The 20382-nt window shown below is 48.4% G+C and overlaps 3 protein-coding genes across 4 annotated transcripts in view; 1 reads left to right on the top strand and 2 right to left on the bottom strand.

Annotated features, from left to right (window-relative positions):
- Positions 1–20382, top strand: part of PPP1R10 (protein phosphatase 1 regulatory subunit 10) — a 37192-nt gene that overhangs the window by 706 nt on the left and 16104 nt on the right. The window lies entirely within an intron of this gene.
- ATAT1 (alpha tubulin acetyltransferase 1) lies at positions 204–12766 on the bottom strand. Of its 2 annotated transcripts, XM_052649298.1 has the most exons (13): positions 12660–12766; positions 12136–12196; positions 11932–12023; positions 11747–11807; positions 11256–11369; positions 10990–11091; positions 5989–6034; positions 5802–5870; positions 4160–4231; positions 3747–3990; positions 982–1061; positions 848–890; positions 204–499 (listed from the first exon to the last, which is right to left on the bottom strand). In XM_052649298.1, the coding sequence occupies exons 1-13, from the start codon at positions 12764–12766 to the stop codon at positions 325–327; spliced, it is 1266 nt and encodes a 421-aa protein (XP_052505258.1). In that variant the 3' UTR covers positions 204–324. The 2 variants fall into 2 exon arrangements, with proteins under 2 accessions (XP_052505258.1, XP_052505259.1); XM_052649299.1 differs by lacking the exons at positions 204–499; positions 848–890; positions 982–1061 and adding an exon at positions 2071–3245.
- On the bottom strand, positions 13289–19637 carry MRPS18B (mitochondrial ribosomal protein S18B). The gene is made up of 7 exons (XM_052649300.1): positions 19481–19637; positions 18040–18148; positions 17667–17764; positions 17471–17539; positions 15955–16021; positions 14428–14487; positions 13289–13845 (listed from the first exon to the last, which is right to left on the bottom strand). Exons 1-7 carry the CDS (start codon positions 19556–19558, stop codon positions 13550–13552), a joined length of 777 nt encoding a protein of 258 aa, XP_052505260.1. The 5' UTR covers positions 19559–19637; the 3' UTR covers positions 13289–13549.

Here is a 20382-nt window from a genome sequence, read left to right as displayed (position 1 = left end):
GGAGGCAGCCTCAGGGCGCTTGCGCAGTAAATTAGCGGCCTAGAGCGCGGCTCTCACCTGTACGCTTGCACAAAAGTGGGCGCTGGTGGGTGAGGAGTGGGACTGAAATAACGACATCCGCAGTTCTCAGTAACGTTCGTGGTAAAAAATACTTTATTGCTCTGGTTAAAAATAAGATACAAATGACTTGGCACTGATTTAAAAAAAAGCCTGTAGAATGAATAAATGAATGAATGAATACATCCACGGTGAGGGCAAGCTTTGACTAGGTCCTGTGTGAGATAGAAATAATAATGACTTTGAAGGTGTGAGAGGGGGCTGCGGTCACCAAGGCCTGGTGCTGCGACGTTCATGCAAGTTTCGAATGAACCTGGCGTTGAACATGTCCCCACCCATTGTCCAAGCCTGGGCTGGTGGAACCTGGGCCTGTGGAGGAACTGTGTGCATAGGTTCCTCCCCAGACCCATGCTGGGACAAGACCTGCTCCTCAATGGCACACCTAGTAGGGGGGAGGGAGATGGAGAGTGGGTTACACGGGTACTAAAGTGAGGATTAAGAGCACAGCTTCTTCAAGGTCTGTCAGGCTCCTGGACAAATGATGGGGTATGAGGCTGGAACCATTGGTGCTATGTCCAAACCTGAAACCCCACAGAGTGGCGCCAAAGGGAAGCACCAGAGTTGAACCTATGGGGAAAGAGGCTTGTAGGATGTTAGGTGGAAGGCTCTGTGGGAGGAGCTGGTGTCCAGTTCAGAGAGAGAGATTTAGGAGGAGGAAGTAGCTGAGAGTGATGTTAGAAGAGGGGTCAGAGGTGGTGAGAGGCTGGCAAGGAAGGGGCTCAGACCTCACCTATTCTCTGTTTCCTGTTCCCCCTGCTTCGGTTCTTGGTTGCCTGTGGAAATACCAGGCATGTATATGGGAAGGCTGTAGTAGGTAGTGAATATGGCCTACTTGATTTGAGGGTAAGGAGATGAGTAACTTACCTGTACTGGGACATGAGGAATTCAACCGCCCATGGCGGCTATAGCTGCAGCTTTGGGCTACCAGCCCTGGGGGAGTCCCGCTGTAGAAGAAATGTGAAATGATGGGGAAGAGGCTACAGGATGAAAGATGAGTGGGTATGGAGGAATCAGGGAAGAAGAATAAAAGAACAGCACAGGAACAGAGAGGGGGTAGTTATTATTCCTATGGGGTTTAATACAAGTTGTGCCCCAGAGAAGGGAAGGGAGAGCATTGTATACCCCAAGGTTTTCTGGAGCAATCCTGATTTGCTGCTTTATTATTTCTAGCTGAGGCAATGTGTTAACCGTAAGGTTAAATGTGATCGAAATCATGTTATAAAAAGATTCAGGGGAATTCCCTGGTGGTCCAGTGGTTAGGACCCTGTGCTTCCCATGCGAGGGGAACAGGTTCCATTCCTGGTTGGGACATTAAGATCCCACAAGCTACACAGTGCAGCCAAAACCAAAAAATGGATTCACATAAAGGCAAAAAAAATTTGCTGAACCAGGTGCTCTGATGTTTTGAGTTGGAAAACACGGTTACCTTAATTATGGGATACCTTAGCCAGAGGGGAAGAGGGAGTGGCAAAGCTGAATTTAGGAAAAGGATTGCCTAGAGAAAGAGATCCAAGGGTTTAGAGAAGAATAATCCAAGAAACAATTAGGGGATTGTTATCAGAAGGCAATTAATTGGCTCCTAGAGATGTTAGTAAATCTTAATATCTCAGCAAGGGCTGGCCTGGGGTAAACAGTAGGAGTTACTAGAGAGAGACTAGAGGTTTCTGGAGAGAATGGAGGAATAGATACAGAAGCCTATATGGAGGGATCCAGTGACTACACTGGAGGAGACAGAATCTGCAGGAGAAAATCCAGCAGTGAAGATGGGGACAGGCAGACACCAGATCCTGCGAGCGGAGCTCTAAGCCTCCTTGCTGGAAGATCTGCAGATCTGAGAGGTGAAGAAGAGGGCCAGAAGTCCTGAGAGACCAGGAAAATACAGGGTGACGCACAAACGAGGCTGAGACCTTAAGGTTTGTTTGTTTGTTTGTTTTTTTCATTGAAAATGTCCATTTAAAAAACACAAAAGAGTTCACGCTTTATTCAGACAACACTGAGAGGGAGAAGAAAAAGGAGTGAGTCAGAAAAGAGGGAGATCCTGCTCCCAAGGATTTGGGGGAACACATTAGGGGTACCTGAACTAGCACACATCCAGAGGGTAGGGAGGGAAGGATTTCTATAGCCTGGGTATGGAGCAGGGGAGGATTCTTGCTATGGAGGAAAGAAGAGAGGGAGGCCAGAGGAAGAGTTCCCCCATCATCATCAAGACAATCTCACAAGACAGGAATCTATCAGCATATCTAGCTACCGGGGAGGGATGGATGTGAGAGGGTATTCCAGGAGCTAATAGAGCCTTGAGACTCAGGCTTAGCTTCTGAAACTTGGCTAAGAGTGATCCTAGGGTGTTGGCTGGGATCTGCTGCCAAGAAACAGACTCCTTCAGAGGACCTGGACCTGCGGAGGTGGTAGTGTCTATAGAAGCGTGGTGAGTCTAGAGTCCCACAGCAGACATCAGCTCAGGGGTCCTGACAGATTAACACATACACGAAACACGTGGAGATTAAGAGTTTGGCAATGTTGAGTGGATCCCGTGGGGAGCTGGTAAGTCCCTGTCCTACCTGACCGGACTGCTACGAAGCAGACGTTCAGTGGCTGGCGTCAGCAGGCTGATAGGGTAGCTGCAGCCGGTAGCACAAAGCAGTATTAGAGCTACCAGCAGACAGTGCAGAGGGACTACAGGAATTATTCCATGGACAAGACTCTCTTAGAAAGGTTTCCCTGGCAGAGGAGGCCTTTGGACCTTCCGTGATGTTCTAGAATCTGACAGCAAGCAAGAGTGTGCTTCTCTGGATAATTAGTATGAGCTGCGCAACCAAGAGGCCTGGCAGCAAATCGGGCTGTCTGTGGGAGTGTTCAGAGCCCAAGTTAGGAGAGAAGGGCTGCTTTCTGTTGTAAGAAAAGCTATGAAGTGTTAGGCCATCTGGGACCCTGACCACCCAGTTGTCCAAGAAAGGGGTAAAGGGAATCCTACGGGTTCTTGTCAAGTTCCCCTAGATGCTGGGGGATGCAATGGAAGATTGGGTCTGGGGTTCTCAGGGAGAAGGGTCTCCACCCTCGCCAGGTCTCCCAGGGAGGGGAGGGGGTTAGCAGTCTGTCAGTATCGACTCTCATCAGAACGGGGAAGGGAACTGGGGAAGGATGTTATGGACAGGAGAGGGGGAGAGGGAAAATGGAGGGGAGAGAAAAACAGAAAGAGAAGTCAGAGGTGAAGAGAAAGCTGGGGAGAGAAATAAAGGAGAGGCCCAGTCCCTGCCTGCCGGGGTGGGCTCCCACCACACAAGGCACTGAGCCGGGGCCAGTGGCTCCCCAGGCTGTGTCAGAGACCCTGCCCCCTCCCAGCAAGTGTTAAACCACGATTTCCCAACCCCCCCACCAGCGGGTCTGCGTTCTTCGTAACCTTCCTCTAGGCACTAGCATCCCTAGGCTCCCCCTAAGTCCTATTCTGCTCCTTAACTGTAATTTATTTCCAGACCATTTCCACACATATCTTCCAGTATATTCTCAAAACATCTTAGGAGTCTCCAATCCTCCTGTCCCATTGCTTCATGTCTGATTTACACTGCCCTCTGCCATTTCTAACTGCCCTGTCTGACAGTCCTGAGGCTCCCTAACTCTCCAGCTCCTGTTACCTGGTGCGGCGCCGCTGGGCAGGGCTGCCCCCGGGGTCAGTAGCAAGCAGAAGGCGGGCGGTGGGGTGGGGGGGGCAGAGGCGCAGGGAACGCAGCAGCTCCTGCTCTGGCACAAAGGGGCGGAGGGGGCCCCGTTCTGGTGAGTTTCCCAGGCTGCTGGAGCGAGGGGGTGGGTGGGCTGGAGGAGTCGCACGGCGAGGGGCCCTGTTCAGGGGCCACGGAGGCTCCACAGCTACCTTCAGAACTGGGGGGAGGGAGTAAACAGAGCAAGACAGAGAAAGGAGGAAAAGGACAGGGAAGGGAGTCATGAGAGCAAAGATCAGGGAAGGAAAAAGAGAAGTCAGAGCCTTAAGAGAGAACAAATCCCTCCCCTGGGTTGAGGCCCCCCAGGCCCAGATGCCCCGCCGTCTTACATTCTCGGTCACTAGAGGAGTATGGCTTTATGTCTCCCTCTGCTCGCTTGGGTGGCAGCTTCCTTGCTGGAGCTGGGAGTGGAGAGGACACAGGTGAGGTGAGCATGGGGAGACACACTGTGCACCCTCCTCCCGGCCACTACCGCCCCGACCCCAAACCTCTGGTCCCTGACACCACAGTTCCTCCTGGGCAAGGAGACGTCAGCTCCGCCGCGGAAGCAGCTCTGTGGCAGTGCCATCACACCAGAAGGGAATTCGGGGGGAAGGCTGGAGCATTTTGAGGAGAGCCAGAAGGAGTAGGCCGAATGCAGAGTTGGGGGAAAGATCCAGGGGAGACTCTGGGGCCTGGGAGGTACAGGAGAAGAACGGCCAAGGGAGGCGAGCTCTTACTGTCAGTGGGTGCTGTCAGGCCCCCCTGGGATTCGGGGGCAGAGCAATGGTCCCAGCCGGGCCAACGAGGACCCCAGGTCCCTCTAGATGAGATGGACAAAGCCCTTGGTTAATCAGGAATTGCTGTGGAGAGGTTAGGGGAAGTTGGGGTGGGGCAGAACCTCTCCTTCCAGGGCAAAGATAGGAAGAAATTTACATTTCATTGGGGGGGGGGGGAAAGGATGAGGAAACAACACAGGTATCTGGAAAGGAGCTACCAGAGAAAGTAAATGGGAGGCTAACAGACTGTCCTAGCTCAGCCTCCCACCTCCTCTCTTCTCTACTTGCCCCTCCCTTTCCCTCTCAAGAGGTTCTTTTTCCATCATGTGTGGCAAAGGAGACTGCCCAGTGGATCCAGTTAAGCTTTAGGGTCCACTCCCCTGTAGACCTGGTCTTCACTGTCCTTGTTGGCTCTCTCCTCACAGCCTTTGGTCAGTAGGAGCTGGACGGAGGGGAGGTCTTGGAAATCAAAGCCAGTCACAGATACGAGCTGCCTCTCCCTGCCTGATACTGGTGGATGCTAGTCACTGGGAACACTGTTGTCTGGGTGGTGGTTACTCTGTTTCCCGGCCACAGAGGAGGTGAGAACTAGCCACAGAGCAGCTCCTTCAGAAAGGGGGGCCTTCTGTGCAGGTGTGTACCACACAGCCAGCAGAAGGCTACACCCCTCCGCCTTGAGAAGGAAGAAAAAAGGGTAGGACTCAGCCTGGCAGGCAGCATGTGTGTGGATGAGGATGGAATGAGGAACCTGGCAACACTTCAGTACCTCCTAGGCTAGGTTTCTCCACTGTTTGGTTGGAAGTGTTACAAATTCTGAGTGTTATCTTCAAGAACTAGTATTTAAGCTGTGGACCATTCGTGTCACTATTCTATGACTGGAAGCGGAAGGGGAGACTGCACTTGCCTGTCGCTCACTGGCTGACAGAGCCTAAGGGGTTTAAGAAGGAATATGACTCTGGCCTATTTTGATGGGCCTGCAGCAGCAAGAGGCTCCATCAATGCCTATGGTCAAACAGGCTCCCAGTGAGTTTGCTTATTAAAAGTCTTGCCAGGTATAAAATACACTGAGCTCCCATGGATAATGTCTGTTGGAGACTTGGGTTGCTTTAGAATTGTCTCAAATTGCCCACAGATCACACACTGAGCTCCTGGTGGCCTCCAGGGTGACTAGCCATCACAGCACTACAGATCCACCCATTCAGTGCAGCTTTACCAGCGGGCATAGGATCGAGCGCGGCAGCACGAGAGTGTCGAGTTGCCCTCAGGGAGGTAGCAGGGGGCCCTGTGAGGAAGGAAGCGGCGGTGCCCCTCAGTGAGGGGGCCGGGGGGACCAAGAATTCACCTCTTTCCTTCCCCTCACCCCGACTGCTTGACCAACACACACAGGTGAGAAAACTTACGATGCTGATGGGCAAAGAAGCCTTCGAAGATCACAAAGTTGTTCACCTGTAAGAAGAAATGAGAGAAATAATAGTTGTCCATTCAGCTACTCAGCACATACTTGGGTATAGAACCCTGAGCTAGAAAAACCACAGCAGGAACAAAAGCCAGCCTTCCTGTCCTTGTTGACAGACTCAGTCAGAATTTCAGGACCTGATAAGCTGACCCTAAAGCTGGACTGCAGAGGACCTCAAATAGCCAAAATAATCTTCAGGATTAACAAAGGAATAATAACTTTGGGGAGGATTCACACTTCCTAAGTTCAAAGCTTACTCCAAAGCTATGGTAGTCAAAACAGTGGTAGAAACACAGGATAGACAAACAGACCCTTGGAATGAACAGAGTCCAGAAACAGTCAACTGATTTTCAATAAAAGTGAAAGACCTTTCAAAAGGGAAAGTATAGCCTCTTCAACAACTGGTGTTTGGACAACTGAATATCTACATGGAAGATACTGAATTTGGATCAAAAAATAACTACAAATGGATTAAAGGGGGTTCCCTGGTGGTCCAGTGGTTAAGACACTGCACTTCCACTTTAGGGGCCATGGGTTCGATCCTTGGTTAGGGAAGTTCTGTGTGCCAAAGAAAAGAAAAGTGTGTGGCCAAAGAAAGAAAAAGAAAACAGAAGAAGAAAAAAATGGATCAAAGACCTAAATGTAAGAGCTAACACTATGATGCTCTTAGAAGGAAAATCTTGATTACTTCGGACATTGTTTAAGAAATAAATGGTGTATTTCTTAAATGGGACATTGATTTCCTATTAAGAAAATGAAACCCCATAAACAGGAGGAAATATTTGCAAATCATATATCTAATAAGGGTGTTGTGTCTAGAACATAAGGAACTCTTCCAACCCACGAACAAACAGGCAACAAACACAATTTAAAAAGGGGCATAGGACTTGAACATTTCTCAGTGAAGACATGCAAATGGCCAGCAGGCACTTGAAAAGATGCTCAACATCATTAGTCAAAAGGGAAACGCAAATCAAAACCACAAAGAGAAACAACTTCACAACCATTATTATGGCTATTATAAAACGAAAAATAACACATTTTGGTGAGGATGTAAAGGCACTAGAGCTACCATGCATTGCTGATGGGGATGTAAAATGCTGCATTCACTGTGGAAAAAGTTTCTCAGTTCCTGAAAAAGTTAAACACTGGATTAACCACATGACCCAGGAATTCTACTCTTACATACTCTTAGGTATATACCCAAGAAAACTAGAAATATACATGCTTGGAGGCATGGCTGGCACAAAGCTAAGTAGCTACACAGGGGAGAACTGGGACTCAAACCCCAGACTCCTGATTCTAGCTGAGGCATGTTGGTCAGGAATACAGTGTAGTCATCAGAGTGGGCTATGGGTTCAAATTCAAACTCTAACATTAGCTGTGCACACTTGGTCAAGTCCCTAATCTACATAAACCCAAAATGGGGTCAATAAGAACTACCTCAAAGAAATGTACAAGGATCAACAGAGATAATGCAATGTAGATACCACACAGAGCTCATGAAACATTAGTTGTTATGATACTATCTATCTATCTATCTGTCTATATCTATACACTCTATTGGAGAAAGAAATGGCAACCCACTCCAGTATTCTTGCCTAGAGAATCCTGTGGGCTGCCATCTATGGGGTCACACAGAGTCGGACATGACTGAAGCGACTTAGCATGCATACACTCTACAGTGCCCTGCTCTTACATGTTACTTGGGTAATACATTTGATGCCAGATACTGATACTATGTTCCTTCTGTTGCTCTCTGCTGCCTCTTAATGGAGAAATGATGTCCTGCACATTCTAAGCAGACCCTGTTTATCTCCTGCCTTGACCCTGCTGTGATGTCTACCATGACATTATTCTCCTCCAACAAGCATATGCTCAGCACTCCAGCCAAACAAGAAACTGCTTGCAGTGCCCTGAAAAGTATATTAATACCTCTCTGACTTTGCTCATGTTTCTTCCTGCATGAAAAGCACTTTAGCCTGTCCACTTCTGTCCCCCTGACAAACACTTTTCAAGATTAAGTCAAGTCTTCCTTTACCCAAGTAAGCACTCACTTTATGCTTCCTCTGTAAGCACATGAATGAATCACATTACAATGGATTAACTGTCTGTGCTCCTATCCAAGGCTCGCTTGTCAACCCAATCCCAAGCCCACTCAGCAACACTGCCTCAGCAGTTCTCTTGATTTTCTCAGTTCTTCCCACTTTCTCTGACATCATCAAATTTTCTGAGTCATTCTTATGCTGTTTGTTCTTATGCAGCTAAGAAGAATCAGCTCTTTTGATCCACAGCCCTCTCGAGCTCTTGCTCTATCTTTGTTGACCTTAAACCAGGATTTAAGAGTTACCTATTCTTGCTGTCTCCAGTACTGAGCTTCTTAATCTCTTAAACCAGGGGTCCCCAGCCCCTGGGCCACACAGCAGGTCCATGGCCTGCTAGGAACCCAGCCACATATCAGGTGAGTGGCAGCAGGCGAGCCGAAGCTTCATCTGTGTTTATACTACTCTTCATTGCTCCCATTACTGCCAGAGCTCCGCCTCCTGTGAGATCAGCGGCAGCATAATCAATGTAAGGCGTATGAAAAATCCCGAAACCACTCCCCCCTTCCCCCACCTCCACTGGGTCCATGGAAAAATTATCTTCCACAAAGCCAGTCCCTGGTGCCAAAAAGGTTGAGGACCGCTGTGACCTAAACTCACTTCATCCAGGCTTCCACCCACCACTGAGCTGAAACTGCCTGTCAGGATCACCAGTGGCCTCAAGCAGCTAAATCCAATGGTCACTTCTCAGACCTCTTCTTACCTCATGGATCAGCAGCATCTCACTCAGTAGGCTATTCCTTCCTTCTGCAAACAGTTTCTTCACTGGCCTTCCAAGTCACTTCTAACTTTGCATCTACTCCTCTAGTCACTTCTGGGCTACATTTGCTGCTACTTCTCCTCCCAGACTTTCCAAGAGTGCCTGAGGGCTCAAGTCCTTGGATTGGTAACTCACTCCATGGTGATTCTCATCCTGTCTCGCTGCTTTCAAGTATCCTACAGGTGCTGAAAACTCTACACCTAAAACCTCTTCTCCTAACACTATGGGAGCAACCAACTGTGTACTGAACCTGAACTCACCACAGACATCTCCAGTTAACATATTCAAGGTGGACTCCTACTATTTCCCCCCTCCAAAGCTGCTCTTCCTTCCATCTCAGTTGACACAATTTCATCCTTCCAAGTGCTCAGGCCAACAACTTTGGGATCACCCTTAACTCCCTCTCTTTTTTCTCCACAATCAATCAAGAAACCTTATTTTCTTTAACTTCAGAATACCTAAAATCTGACCACTCCTTCCCACCTCCACTGCCACCATCTTGGTCTGAGCCACCACCATTTATCATCAGGATTGTTGCTTCTTAATCTGCTTGCACTCTCACTCCTCTACTGCGTATTCTTAACAAGCAAAGTGCTCTGGTTTAAAGTACGTCCCATTAGGGACTTCCCTGGAGTCCAGTAACTAAGATTCCACATTCCCAGTGCAGGGGGCCTGGGTTCAATTCCTGGTAGGGAGCTAGATCCCACATGCCACAAATAAAAGACCCCAGATGCCACAACTAAAGACCCCACAGCCTTGACGGAGACCCGGCACAGCCAAATGAATATTAAAGTAAGTCCTATCATATTCCCCCTCTGCTCAAACCCCTATGATGGCTCTCCTTTTTTCACTAAGAGTAAAAGCCAAAGTTTTTGCAATAACCTACAGGGCCCCAAGTGACCTTCCTTCCCTGTTACTGCTCTTATCTCTTCTACAACACTCCCCACTCACTCACACTGCTCTAGCCACACCAGCCAAATTTATAGGCCCACTCCACCTCATGGCCTTCATACTAACCATTTCCTCTGCATGGGATGCGCCCCCTCCAGGTATTAATGGCTCATAGTCTCACCTCTTTAAGTTACTGCTCAAGTGACACTTTCTCAGTGAGGCCTTTCCTGCTTATCCCATTTAAACTTGCAATCCCACACACTCCCATCCTCACCAGGGCATTCCCAAACCTTCTTACTTGCTCTTGTTTTCCTAGAGTGCTTATCGACAAGAGTATCTACTTGTTTATTACGTATGTCTCCCCAACTAGAATATAAGCTCTGTAAGAACCGAGACTTTTTTCTGTTTTATTGAATGAAGTATTCCTAAAGCCCAGAATATTGCTGGGTGCTCAGTAAATATATGCTGAATGGACAGACAGTATTAACAACATTATATTGCATCTACTTATAAACCACCTTCCCCCCAAATAAACCAAATCTCTCTGGAGACAGGGAATGTATATTATTCTGAGCCCTTACTAAATTAAATCTTGATTGACTAAGTAATGGCCTATGTGAAAACGAAGAGATGAAAATGAACTGACTTATGTTTGGGGTATAAACATGCTTTTAGGTGTACACAACAGTCCAGGATGAAGAACAAAAATAGATGAGATGATAATGAAACAGCTCCAGGATGAGAGATGGTATCCCCTGATCCCGCTTCTGAGCTTAGCTGTATAAAAGAAGTCCTATACAATGGGGCGGAGAAGGCAATGGCAACCCACTCCAGTACTCTTGCCTGGAAAATCCCATGGACAGAGAAGCCTAGTAGGCTGCAGTCCATGGGGTCGCTAAGAGTCGGGCACGACTGAGCGACTTCATTTTCACTTTTCACTTTCATGCATTGGAGAAGGAAATGGCAACCCACTCCAGTGTTCTTGCCTGGAGAATCCCAAGGACGGGGGAGCCTGGTGAGCTGCCATCTGTGGGGTCGCACAGAGTTGGACACGACTGAAGTGACTTAGCAGCAGCATCAGCATACAATGGGGAGCAGGGACTGCTTGGAAGGTCCCTCTTCTTTGCCCCCCAAAGACTAGGTAAATTCAGTGGGAACGCTCAGTGGGGATCTATTCTCTGAAACTTCTAACCTGTGGGACAGTGGTCTCCAGGTTGTAGTGTTTATTCAGGAACTTCAGCAGCTTCTGGGAGGGTCTGTCAATGGCCAGTTGGTGTGGTTCAACTCGCTCCTTCTGCAGGAAATAAGAGACTGAGGGTAGGAAGAGGTGTGGGGAAAGCAGGCCAACAGGAATCCTGGGAAGGATATGGGAACATGGTGGGGGTGGGAGGATGGGAGGCAGGGCCTCTGGGAGGACTGAAGGCCTCTGGGAAGAGCTGGCAAAGAGATAAGCAATACCTGCAACATATGCTGGAAGAGTTCTCGTCCATGGCCGTGGCGTTGAAGTGACTCATGGATGTAAAAGTCCAAGATGCAAAGCGGTTCTACCTCATTGTGAGCCTCACGATCATCCTGGAGGTAAAAGAACAACAAAGATTTTCTAGGGACTTCTCTGGCAGTCCAGTGGTTAAGAATCCGATTTCTAATGCAGGGGACGCAGGTTTCATTCCCAGTCAGGGAACTAGGATCCTACATGCTGCAGGGCAACTAAGCCCATGCAACACAACTCTGTTCTAGAGCTATAAGAAAAGCCCATGCCCCACAGATAGGAGAAGCCCCTGCATTGCAACAAAGAGCATGCACCTCAATGAAGATCCAGAGCAGCCAATACTAATTTTTAACTTAAAAAGATCTTCTAGGACTCAAACATTACTGCCACCTTCCAACCTCCAGCGCTTCTGTTCTCAGGAGCCAAGGCATATAGATTTTCAGTCTCCAGTGACACTCACCAGTACAAAGAGTTTCTTATATCCAACTTTAAGAAAGCCAACAATGGCTCCTTTTCCAGCCCTGTAGGATGAAGAAAATAACAAGCTATAGTGAGCACCTGTTTGGAAGAGGTAGAATCAAAACAGGGAAAGGGGCTGGGGGAGGAAGGAACTAAGCACAGGACGGAAGAGCACTTGACACTCACGGTCGAGCTGAAGTATCTTTGAGTATATACATAACGTGGCGGTTACTCTGCATCCTGGATGCACTGGTTATGGGAGCAGGAAGATGCTGGGCCTGCCAGGAATTTTAAGACACACTTTCCACAAGTCCCTTCCAAAGGACCCCTGCCTCCCTTACCAGCTGTCCCCAGAGGCCTCCCCTTTACCATATGTAGACTCCCCAGTACCTTAGCAGAGGCCTTGCCCAGCTCATCTACAATGGTCATAATTTGTTGCTGCAGATCAACACTACAGAAAGAGAGATGAAGAGTCAGATAGTCACTGAGTTAAAGGGTCCTGGGCAATCACTCCCTGGGAACTTAGGCCATAACCCCAGGTCACTACTTCACGCCCTCCCTCTATCTTGGAGTCTTCCAATCCGATTTCCCACCCTACTCTGAAACCCAAACTTTTGCCACACCTCCTTTCAGGGTGGTACACTCCCTTCTCCATTAAAATTACTGTGGGGAAGCAGGAAGGGCAGGTCAACCACATCCTTCGGTTGCGACCATGCATTTGGCCAAGCGGTGAAAGGTGGCAGATTCAAGCCCCGATCAACCCCACAAGGTCTAGGGTCAAAGGTCACCAAAAAGGCGAGCCAGGACATCAAAAGGAGCGGTCACTAGGCAACGCGAGAAGGGGGCGTGGTGCCTGGACCAGGTTCCAAGTGGAACCGGGAGAGAAGGGCCGTAGGGAAGATTTGAGATGTCACCGGGCCGGCGTTGTGGTTCCGGGTCGGCGGGCCGGGGGCCTTAGGTGCTGGTCCAGCACCGTGATCCGCTCCGGGAGCAGCGCATCCACATCGAACGGGAACTCCATGGCCCATTGTGCGCGGTCGGACCCGCCCCGCGCGACGTCACTTCCGCCCCTCCCACCGCAATCTGTATTTCCCCTGCCATGCCTGCAGGTCCCCAGGGGACCGCCCCTCCCCGCGCTCCCCTCCTCCACCACCCGCTTGTACCGCAGCAGCTGGCCCCGGAGACCCCCAATCTTCTTGCCAGACCAGCTGTCGCTTAGCAACAGCACTCAGCCCATCCTCACCTCCCACGGCAGCGGGCGCCATAGCAACCCATTTTTGGGGCCTAGTGTCTCATTCTCCAAACCTTTCAGCCCCTCAGTGAACAGCTGGGAATAGTGAGAAGACTGTGCTTCCGGCATAGGGGGCCACAAGTGATCAAGAGAGAATGGTACAACTGCTCATTTCAGGTGGCTTCTGGTCCCAAGAGCCCACCGGCAGGGTTGGCTCAAACCTGACCACCCCTCTCCCCACAGCAGCACCCACTGCCCACTCCCTCAGCAACCCCAACCCCCACCATAGCATTCATTCATTTGAAATTCAGCCCAGAGACAGGATACAGCTTTATTGTGGGAAAATGCAGCTGGCACAAGTCTGAAATAGTAACTGAATGTGTAACCCATCTATTTACAACAGCAGGGACTGAGGTTTCCCATACAAATCTGTACCACCTTCCCTCAGCCTGTGTATTCATCCCTTTCACCAACAATCTCTGGTGATTGAGCTTGCTACTGGCCACAAAGTAGGCACACCTCTTCAGGATGAGTATTGTGTAGGAGACCCGCCGGTCCCGTCCCAGTCTACACCTACAGAGCACTCTGGGGGCCTGCCTGCTCAGTGGAGGTGGCTTCAGTGGGGGCCGTGAGCGGCACCTTGGGCATCGACTCAGGTGGAGGGCCACTTTCTTCTCGCAGGTGGCCCTGGTAGAGCCGGCGAAGGCGGGACAGCTCTCTCTCTGGTGGCTGTTTCCAGCTGTACCATGGATACCAGGGGTCACCAGAAACCAGAGTGGGGGCTGGTGGAGTAGCACTCACAGCTCCATGAGATGTACTGAAGTCAAGGTCCCGAGGTTCAACTTGGGGAATGTGGTAACTGAGGAGACCTAGGGGGTTAAAAATAAAAGAGAGAGAAAGCCAGGAGAGAGGAAAGGGGTAATTCAGATTAACAAAGGTAATAAGGAAAATAACCTATAAAAGGAGGAAGGGACCAGTCAGAGCCACTGGGTACATTTATGCATGTGGTGTGCCACCCAAAGGCTACTGGCCAAGGGGGCAAGTGTGGGCTGACGTGCTGCCTGGGCTCTTGCCTGCCAAGCTGTGCAGTCCTGTGCCAGGGTGAGGAAACTGCATCTGCCCTAACAGAGGGCTACCTCTTCCTAACTTGTGTAAAAGTGTCATGGAGCCCAGGGTCAAAAATTTATACAAAGCTCTTAAGATCTAGCCATGGCACTGGGACCAACAGTTACAAAATAAGAAGGCAGAGAAAGAACAAAGGGACAGGGCAATGACAGGTAAGAGACTCAGGAGAGGAAACTAAAGGACAGTTGAATGATGAAAGGAGAGACTCTTGAGAACATGTTGGGTGCTACTTCTCAGATAGCTGGGAGGATTTATATCCACTCTCCAGCCCTAAGTCACTATCCTTATGCCTAAGAAAACTGCCCTGTGCCTCTTCTCATGCTCACCATGATCCCTGGCTTTCTGGATAGCCTGGGTCAACTTCTTGTGTTGCTTCATACAGACCCCTGTGGGGAGAAAAAAGGTAACTCACAGGTCATTTGATAAGGCACAGTAAATAAATAACAAACCTGTTTCCTTATGGTGATTGAGGGCTAGTTACGGAAGACCAGCTCTACCTAATGACCCCATTCCCCTGACCTCTCCATGAGCCTCGGTTTCCCCTTCTGCTCAGTGGCAAGAATGTTCTCTGAGAACCAGGATGAAGACTTAGGAGGGTCTGGCCAGTACAGAGAAGCCATCTAATGGTAAAGGCTTCAAGACAGGGAGCAGAACACCATTCAAAAGGCAAGTGTGCTGGGACTTCCCTGGTGGTCCAGTGGCTAAGACTCCCACTCCCAATGCGGGGGACCTGGGTTCAATCCCTGTTCAGGGAACTAGATCCCACATGCCACAACTAAGAGTCTGCATGCTGCAACTATAGATCCCATGTGCCACAACTAGAAGTTCAAGGATCCTGTGTGCCACATCTAAGACCTGGCACAACCCAATGAATAAATAAAAATAAATATTAAAAAGAAAAGGAAAGTGTGATTAAAGGGCTGACTTGGACAATCCACCCAGAAAGAGTCAATAAAGGAAGAAAGGATTTCAGATCTGGGGAAGATTATCTGAGAAAGTGGCAAAATAGTTCCGTCGGCCTTTTACAGCTTGACTATAAAATTCTTCTTAAAATTCCCTGGGAATTTCCTGGGGGTCTAGTGGTTAGGGCTCCTCGTTCTCACTGCTGAGGGCTTGGGTTTGACCCTTGGTCAGAGAACTAAAATCCCACAAGCTGCACGTGCAGCCCAAAGGAAAAAAAAATGAACTTCTTGAAAAACCAAACTCCACTGACCAGGCTATCACCCCCTAAAAGGGTGGATTCTGATTATTCTTTGCAAATTTATCTTGCTTTGGAACAGAGGTTGGCAAACTGCTTCTGTACAGGGCCATACACCAGAGGCACTGTGGCATATGTTTTAGGCATATATTATCATCTGTCTCAGCTCAATTCTGCCATTGCAGACTGGAAGCAGTTGTAAACAGTATGAAAATAAATGGACATGAGAGTGAGCTGGATTTGGCCTGTGGTTGTAGTTAGGGAATAAACAGACGTAATCTTGAATTGCTGAGTTTACACCAAATTTGGGAAATCTAACTGAACTGTCAATCACATTAAAGAACAGTCAATTTATGAGAAAGCCTTCCAGAAATGTGAAGAGACCCTAGAGAAAAGAAACAATCAGCACCATTTATCTTTTAGGAGCTCCATTTAGATAGTTTGCTTGTATCAGTACTCATCTGGATCTTTTGTCCACGTGTAATTTATTCAGCATATGACTATTCCCATTAGATCAAGATTTCCAAAAGGTTCCATCCCACTTTTTATGCCATTAGTAGGAGCCATCAAAGAAATACCTGTTGTCTGTCTTAATAAATATAAGAGGTGCTGTAAGAAAAAGCTATTCTGCTGGTGATGGGGATGATGGGCTCACCTGTATACGGAGCATGGAAGATGATACCCGTGTGGGCACAGACAAACTGTTTCAAGAGCTTCACGTTCTGTAGAGAAAAGTGGTGGAAAAACAAAGAGAGAGGAAAGGGAAGTCAGCAAAATGGTTAGAGGTTAATCACCATGTCCCAGTTTCAACCCCATCCCTTTACTGAACACATTTTCTTGCAAACTTTTCCTCTTTCCTGGCCTCTTAACCATTTCACAGGCACATCCTACATTCTGTCACTGAGACTCACAAAGAATTCTCTTTTGCAGGGGTCAGGTTCAAAAGTCAGCTCTTCATGCAACAAATTAGGGACAGCGGGGTGGCAAACCCTTGAAATTACCCAGAAAATGCAGTATGTGTTATATGTTTGTAAGTGACTAATTTATATGAAGGTATGTTATATGTAATGTATATATTTGTTAAGATCAATTTTAAAGATTTAATAGTTAGAATGACTCCCAGCCAGCAATTAATCACAGGTGATGAGACTCCCAAAGGAAAAGCAGATATACTGGCAGAGTGCAACGGCAGGCGGACTCATCTGCCCTGTTCCATCTGTAACCTTTCTCTCTCCCTTAGTCATGTAATTTCTTATAAATTGTATCAAATGATTACAGCCTTTTTTGGTAACTAGTAATACACAGCTGAAATTGACAAGTATCTCCTTGACTCCTCTACAGCCTGTATCAGAAAAAGCCTGGAAGCAATCAGATACTTGCCTCTGCTGACTGACATATGAATGCCCTCCAACTTCCCTGATGACCAGCCAGTTTCTGCTCTACCATCTTCTAATACTGCAAATGCAGAAGGGCACTTTTCCACTGTCATCTTTATAGTTTCTGAATCCTTCAAGAAACAAGTCCTCTCCTCCTCACAATGAAGGTTTTTTTTTTTTAATAACTAGATTAGACACTGTTTCGTGTATCTGCCCTCCTGGCCCAAGTCTTGACATGCAATCAAACATCAATGACAACAAAATAAAGAAAATCTCAGGAAAAAACTAGTCCAATCTATCTGGAAGTAACTGATTGATACAAATGAACCTTTGGGCATTTCCCTCTCATTAGAAATGAGCATTTCTCTTGCCGATTTAGACTGTAAACTTCACAAGGAAGAGATGAATCTTTTATATATAACCCACAGTAGAAGGCAAAAGTCTGGAAGGAGGGACTTCTCTGGTGGTCCAGTGGTTAAGAATCTACCTTCCAAAGCAGGGGACTAGGGTTTAATCTAAGATACCACATGCCTCGGGGCAATTAAGTCCATTTGTCTCAAGTAGAGAGACCCCCTTGCCACAGTGAAGTGCCCGTGTGCTGCCGCTAAGACCCAACACAGCCATCAGTAAATAAATACTAAAAGCTGGAAAGAGTCATGTTTTCACATTGCCAGAAAGTCAATGCAAAATGGACTGTAGGGGCCCAGGATATGAAGAATGGGGCACCTAAGGTAATCTCTTTTAATACTGCAAAGAGGCTTTAGGTTTTTATACTGAAAACAAGATTCTCCTTACCCTAAAGTCGACATGCAGCTTCTGATCCCGGCAGATGGGGCAGGGGTTCCCAGCAACTTTATTTCCACGCTGTAGAGAAAAGTAACAGGCAGGTGAAGACGTTCAAAGCCCTGTCAGAGAAAGTACTGCTGCCTCTGTCACTATGGCCTTCAGCCCCACTCCACATCCCATCCATGTGCCATCCTCAGAAACTCACAATACACATCTTTCGAGTCCGCTGTGGGGGTATTCCACCTTTGTGGTTTCGACGGTAGTCAGCCCAGACAGGGCGAGAACCATAGCGGTTGTGGTATTCTGAAATGAAAAGACCATACAAGCTACTCCTGGGTGATGGTGGTGAGCTGTCTTTGTGCACTTATTTCAGACCTCACTTGACGCGCCTCTTGTCCATTTAGAGGTACCTTCTAGGGACTTCCCTGGTGGTCTAGGCAAGTGGTTAAGATCGTGCGTTCCCAATGCAGGGGGCCTGGATTGGATTGCTGGTCAGGGAACTAGATCCCACATGCTGCAGCCACGACCTGGAGCAGCCAAATAAATAAGTAATAAATATTAAAAAAATAAACAAGTACCTTCCGAGTCCATGTATTTCCAGGGTTCATCCTCATAAGGGGAAACAGGAATTGGGGGCAGAGAATCATCCTCAGGGGGGGCTTTGGTGCAAAGAGTCTGGAAGGGAACCTATAAAAGAAGGGGCAGAGAGAAAATGAGACAAGAGTTCAAGGACACAACATGACTGGTTTATTAAACTTAACACCATCAGCAACAGAGGGGAACCTATTAAAGGAGGGGCAGAGCAGAAATGGTTGGATGGCATCACCAACTCAATGGACATAAGTTTGAGCAAGCTCCAGGAGACGGTAAAGGAGAGCGAAGCCTGGTGTGCTGCAGTCCATGGTGTCGCAGAGTCAGACACAACTGAACGACTGAACAACAGAGGGAAAACGAGACACTGAGTTCAAGCACAAGAACTGACTGGTTTATTAAATCTATACCATCAACAACCGGTATCCCTGCCTCCAGCTGGATCTTGCAAGAAAAGGTAACATTAGAAGATAAATAGGATAGGTGACTGGGAAGCAAATGTATTTGAAAATACAACTCAAAACCCTGGCACACACAAGGTTTCTGTGCTTCCTGAGATGAACTCAGTGTAATGGAGAAAAAAGGGAGAATGGCTATCTTCTTGGAGTCAAGATGTGTGCTACGAAAAGGATGTGAAGGACAGGTGAGTCTCCCAACTCAACTGAATCCTGAATCACTGAGTTGCCCGGTCTTATAAAAAGTTGATGGTCAACATTCCATATGGCAGAACAAACGTGAGTCCTAACGCTTTGTCCCAAGCTACCAAGTCTATAATTAACTCTGTGGTAGCCCCTCTCATCACTCTTCAGTCTCACTTTAGGGAGTGGCAGATGGGCAAGCCTTTCAATATCACACTGCCCCATCAAGATCTGCCCTACCAAGAATCTCCAGGGTGGTGAGTACGTGTGACTGAGGGGAAACCTCCATCCAAAGTAGTTATGCTCCCATGTATGCTTTAGTAAGAAACTGATTTAGTGAGATAAAGAGCCGAGAAACTGGTCCCCCGGTCGTGAGAATGTATTCTGACTTTACTGAGCGATAGCCGGGCTGGTAGTAGTTAGTGTCCCTCAAAACCCAATGACACCCTCGGGCATCAAAGATTTAGACACCACCATACAGTTAACAGTTGGTTTGTGTTTGGCCAAGGGGTCCAGTCATTCCATCGCCTAAATATTCAGCCGAGATGGAAAGGTGGGAAGAGAATGACATCCAACCCTGGCTCTTTATCCTTGTCTCGAGATTAGAAAACGCGCTGTACTGAGGAATGAGAGGGGAAGGGGGAGGATGGGGGAAGCAGAGCGTTTCCTTGACAGCCAATGTATAAGCACTTGGGAAGCTCTCCGCTCCTGGATCCCTGGCAGTGGAGCGACGACCTAGAGAAAGTACAACCAAATCTGAGGTTGTACAAAATGTGCCCCAAGGAGTTACCTGAACTCCGTAGGCACCTCTGAAGGGCGAAATGTTAGGAAGGCGCCTCAGCAACACGTTCAATATGGAGGCAGCCATCTTGACATACCCGCAGAGCAGGCAAGTCCGCAAACGAGACTGCGCATGTTCCAGGAACCAGAGTAGGGTGGGGCCAAGGACGACCCCGCAGTGCGGAAGGCGGACGCGCGTCTGCGTCAGGACGGAAGCGTGAGGGGCGGGCGTAGGGAGACGGCAATTTCAACTGCGTCACAATCGAATTCGGCCTTAAAATTGCGTTTTTGCTGGACCAGTCACTATGACTTTTCACTCTCATTCTTAGAGTCTGTGTTTTAAGCAATTTTGAAGTCGCTTTTGACCCTGATCCTTTCATTGCGCATGCGCCGGGCCGATTCTACCAACCCTTGGTAAGAAATGTTCTCGAGGGCGGAAGTGGTGGAAGCAGAGGAAAGGGAGGTACTAGGCTGCTTGGTCACGCGCACGCGTTAGGGCCCCCACCCCCAACCAAGGAAGGAGGCGGAAGAAGGTGCCCGGGGGAAGGGGCTGAGCGAAGGTTAAGGCCGGATATCCAATCAGCTGGTGAGTGGTTTACCTGGTTGACCAATGAATTCACGCCTCGCGCAAATTGTCTCGCGAAGAGGGCGTTTCACTAGCACGTTTGGGCGCGTTGGGCGGTGTCCTCGTATAAAAGACTCCGCCCGAGCGGGCAGCCGCCATTCTGGGGTTCGTTTAGAGGTAAGTGTTGCCATTTTGTCGGTTGGTGGGTAAAATTTTGCTCGGAGAGTTGGCCTGGGGAACGGGTCAAACGCGGGTTCAGTTGAGAGCCATGACTCGTATTAAGCGGCTGTATTCGGGGTGGGACATGGAAGTGTTTGGGGACAACAAAAATGGTACTTTTGGGTGTT

This window comes from Budorcas taxicolor, chromosome 11 (genome assembly GCF_023091745.1).
Source record: "Budorcas taxicolor isolate Tak-1 chromosome 11, Takin1.1, whole genome shotgun sequence".
Taxonomy (NCBI): Eukaryota; Metazoa; Chordata; class Mammalia; order Artiodactyla; family Bovidae; genus Budorcas; species Budorcas taxicolor.
This window is presented reverse-complemented; position numbering and strand designations above follow the sequence as displayed.

Coding starts and splice junctions, on each gene's coding strand:
- ATAT1 (XM_052649298.1), bottom strand. CDS start 12,766: ATGGAGTTCCCGTTCGATGTGGATGCGCTGCTCCCGGAGCGGATCACG. Junction 12,197..12,659: donor GGAACCACAACGCCGGCCCG/GTGACATCTCAA, acceptor CTCTTTCTGTAG/TGTTGATCTGCAGCAACAAA. Junction 500..847: donor GAACAGGAAACAGAGAATAG/GTGAGGTCTGAG, acceptor CCCCCCTACTAG/GTGTGCCATTGAGGAGCAGG.
- MRPS18B (XM_052649300.1), bottom strand. CDS start 19,558: ATGGCTGCCTCCATATTGAACGTGTTGCTGAGGCGCCTTCCTAACATT. Junction 17,540..17,666: donor GGACTCGAAAGATGTGTATT/GTGAGTTTCTGA, acceptor TTTTCTCTACAG/CGTGGAAATAAAGTTGCTGG. Junction 16,022..17,470: donor AGCTGCATGTCGACTTTAGG/GTAAGGAGAATC, acceptor TTTTCTCTACAG/AACGTGAAGCTCTTGAAACA.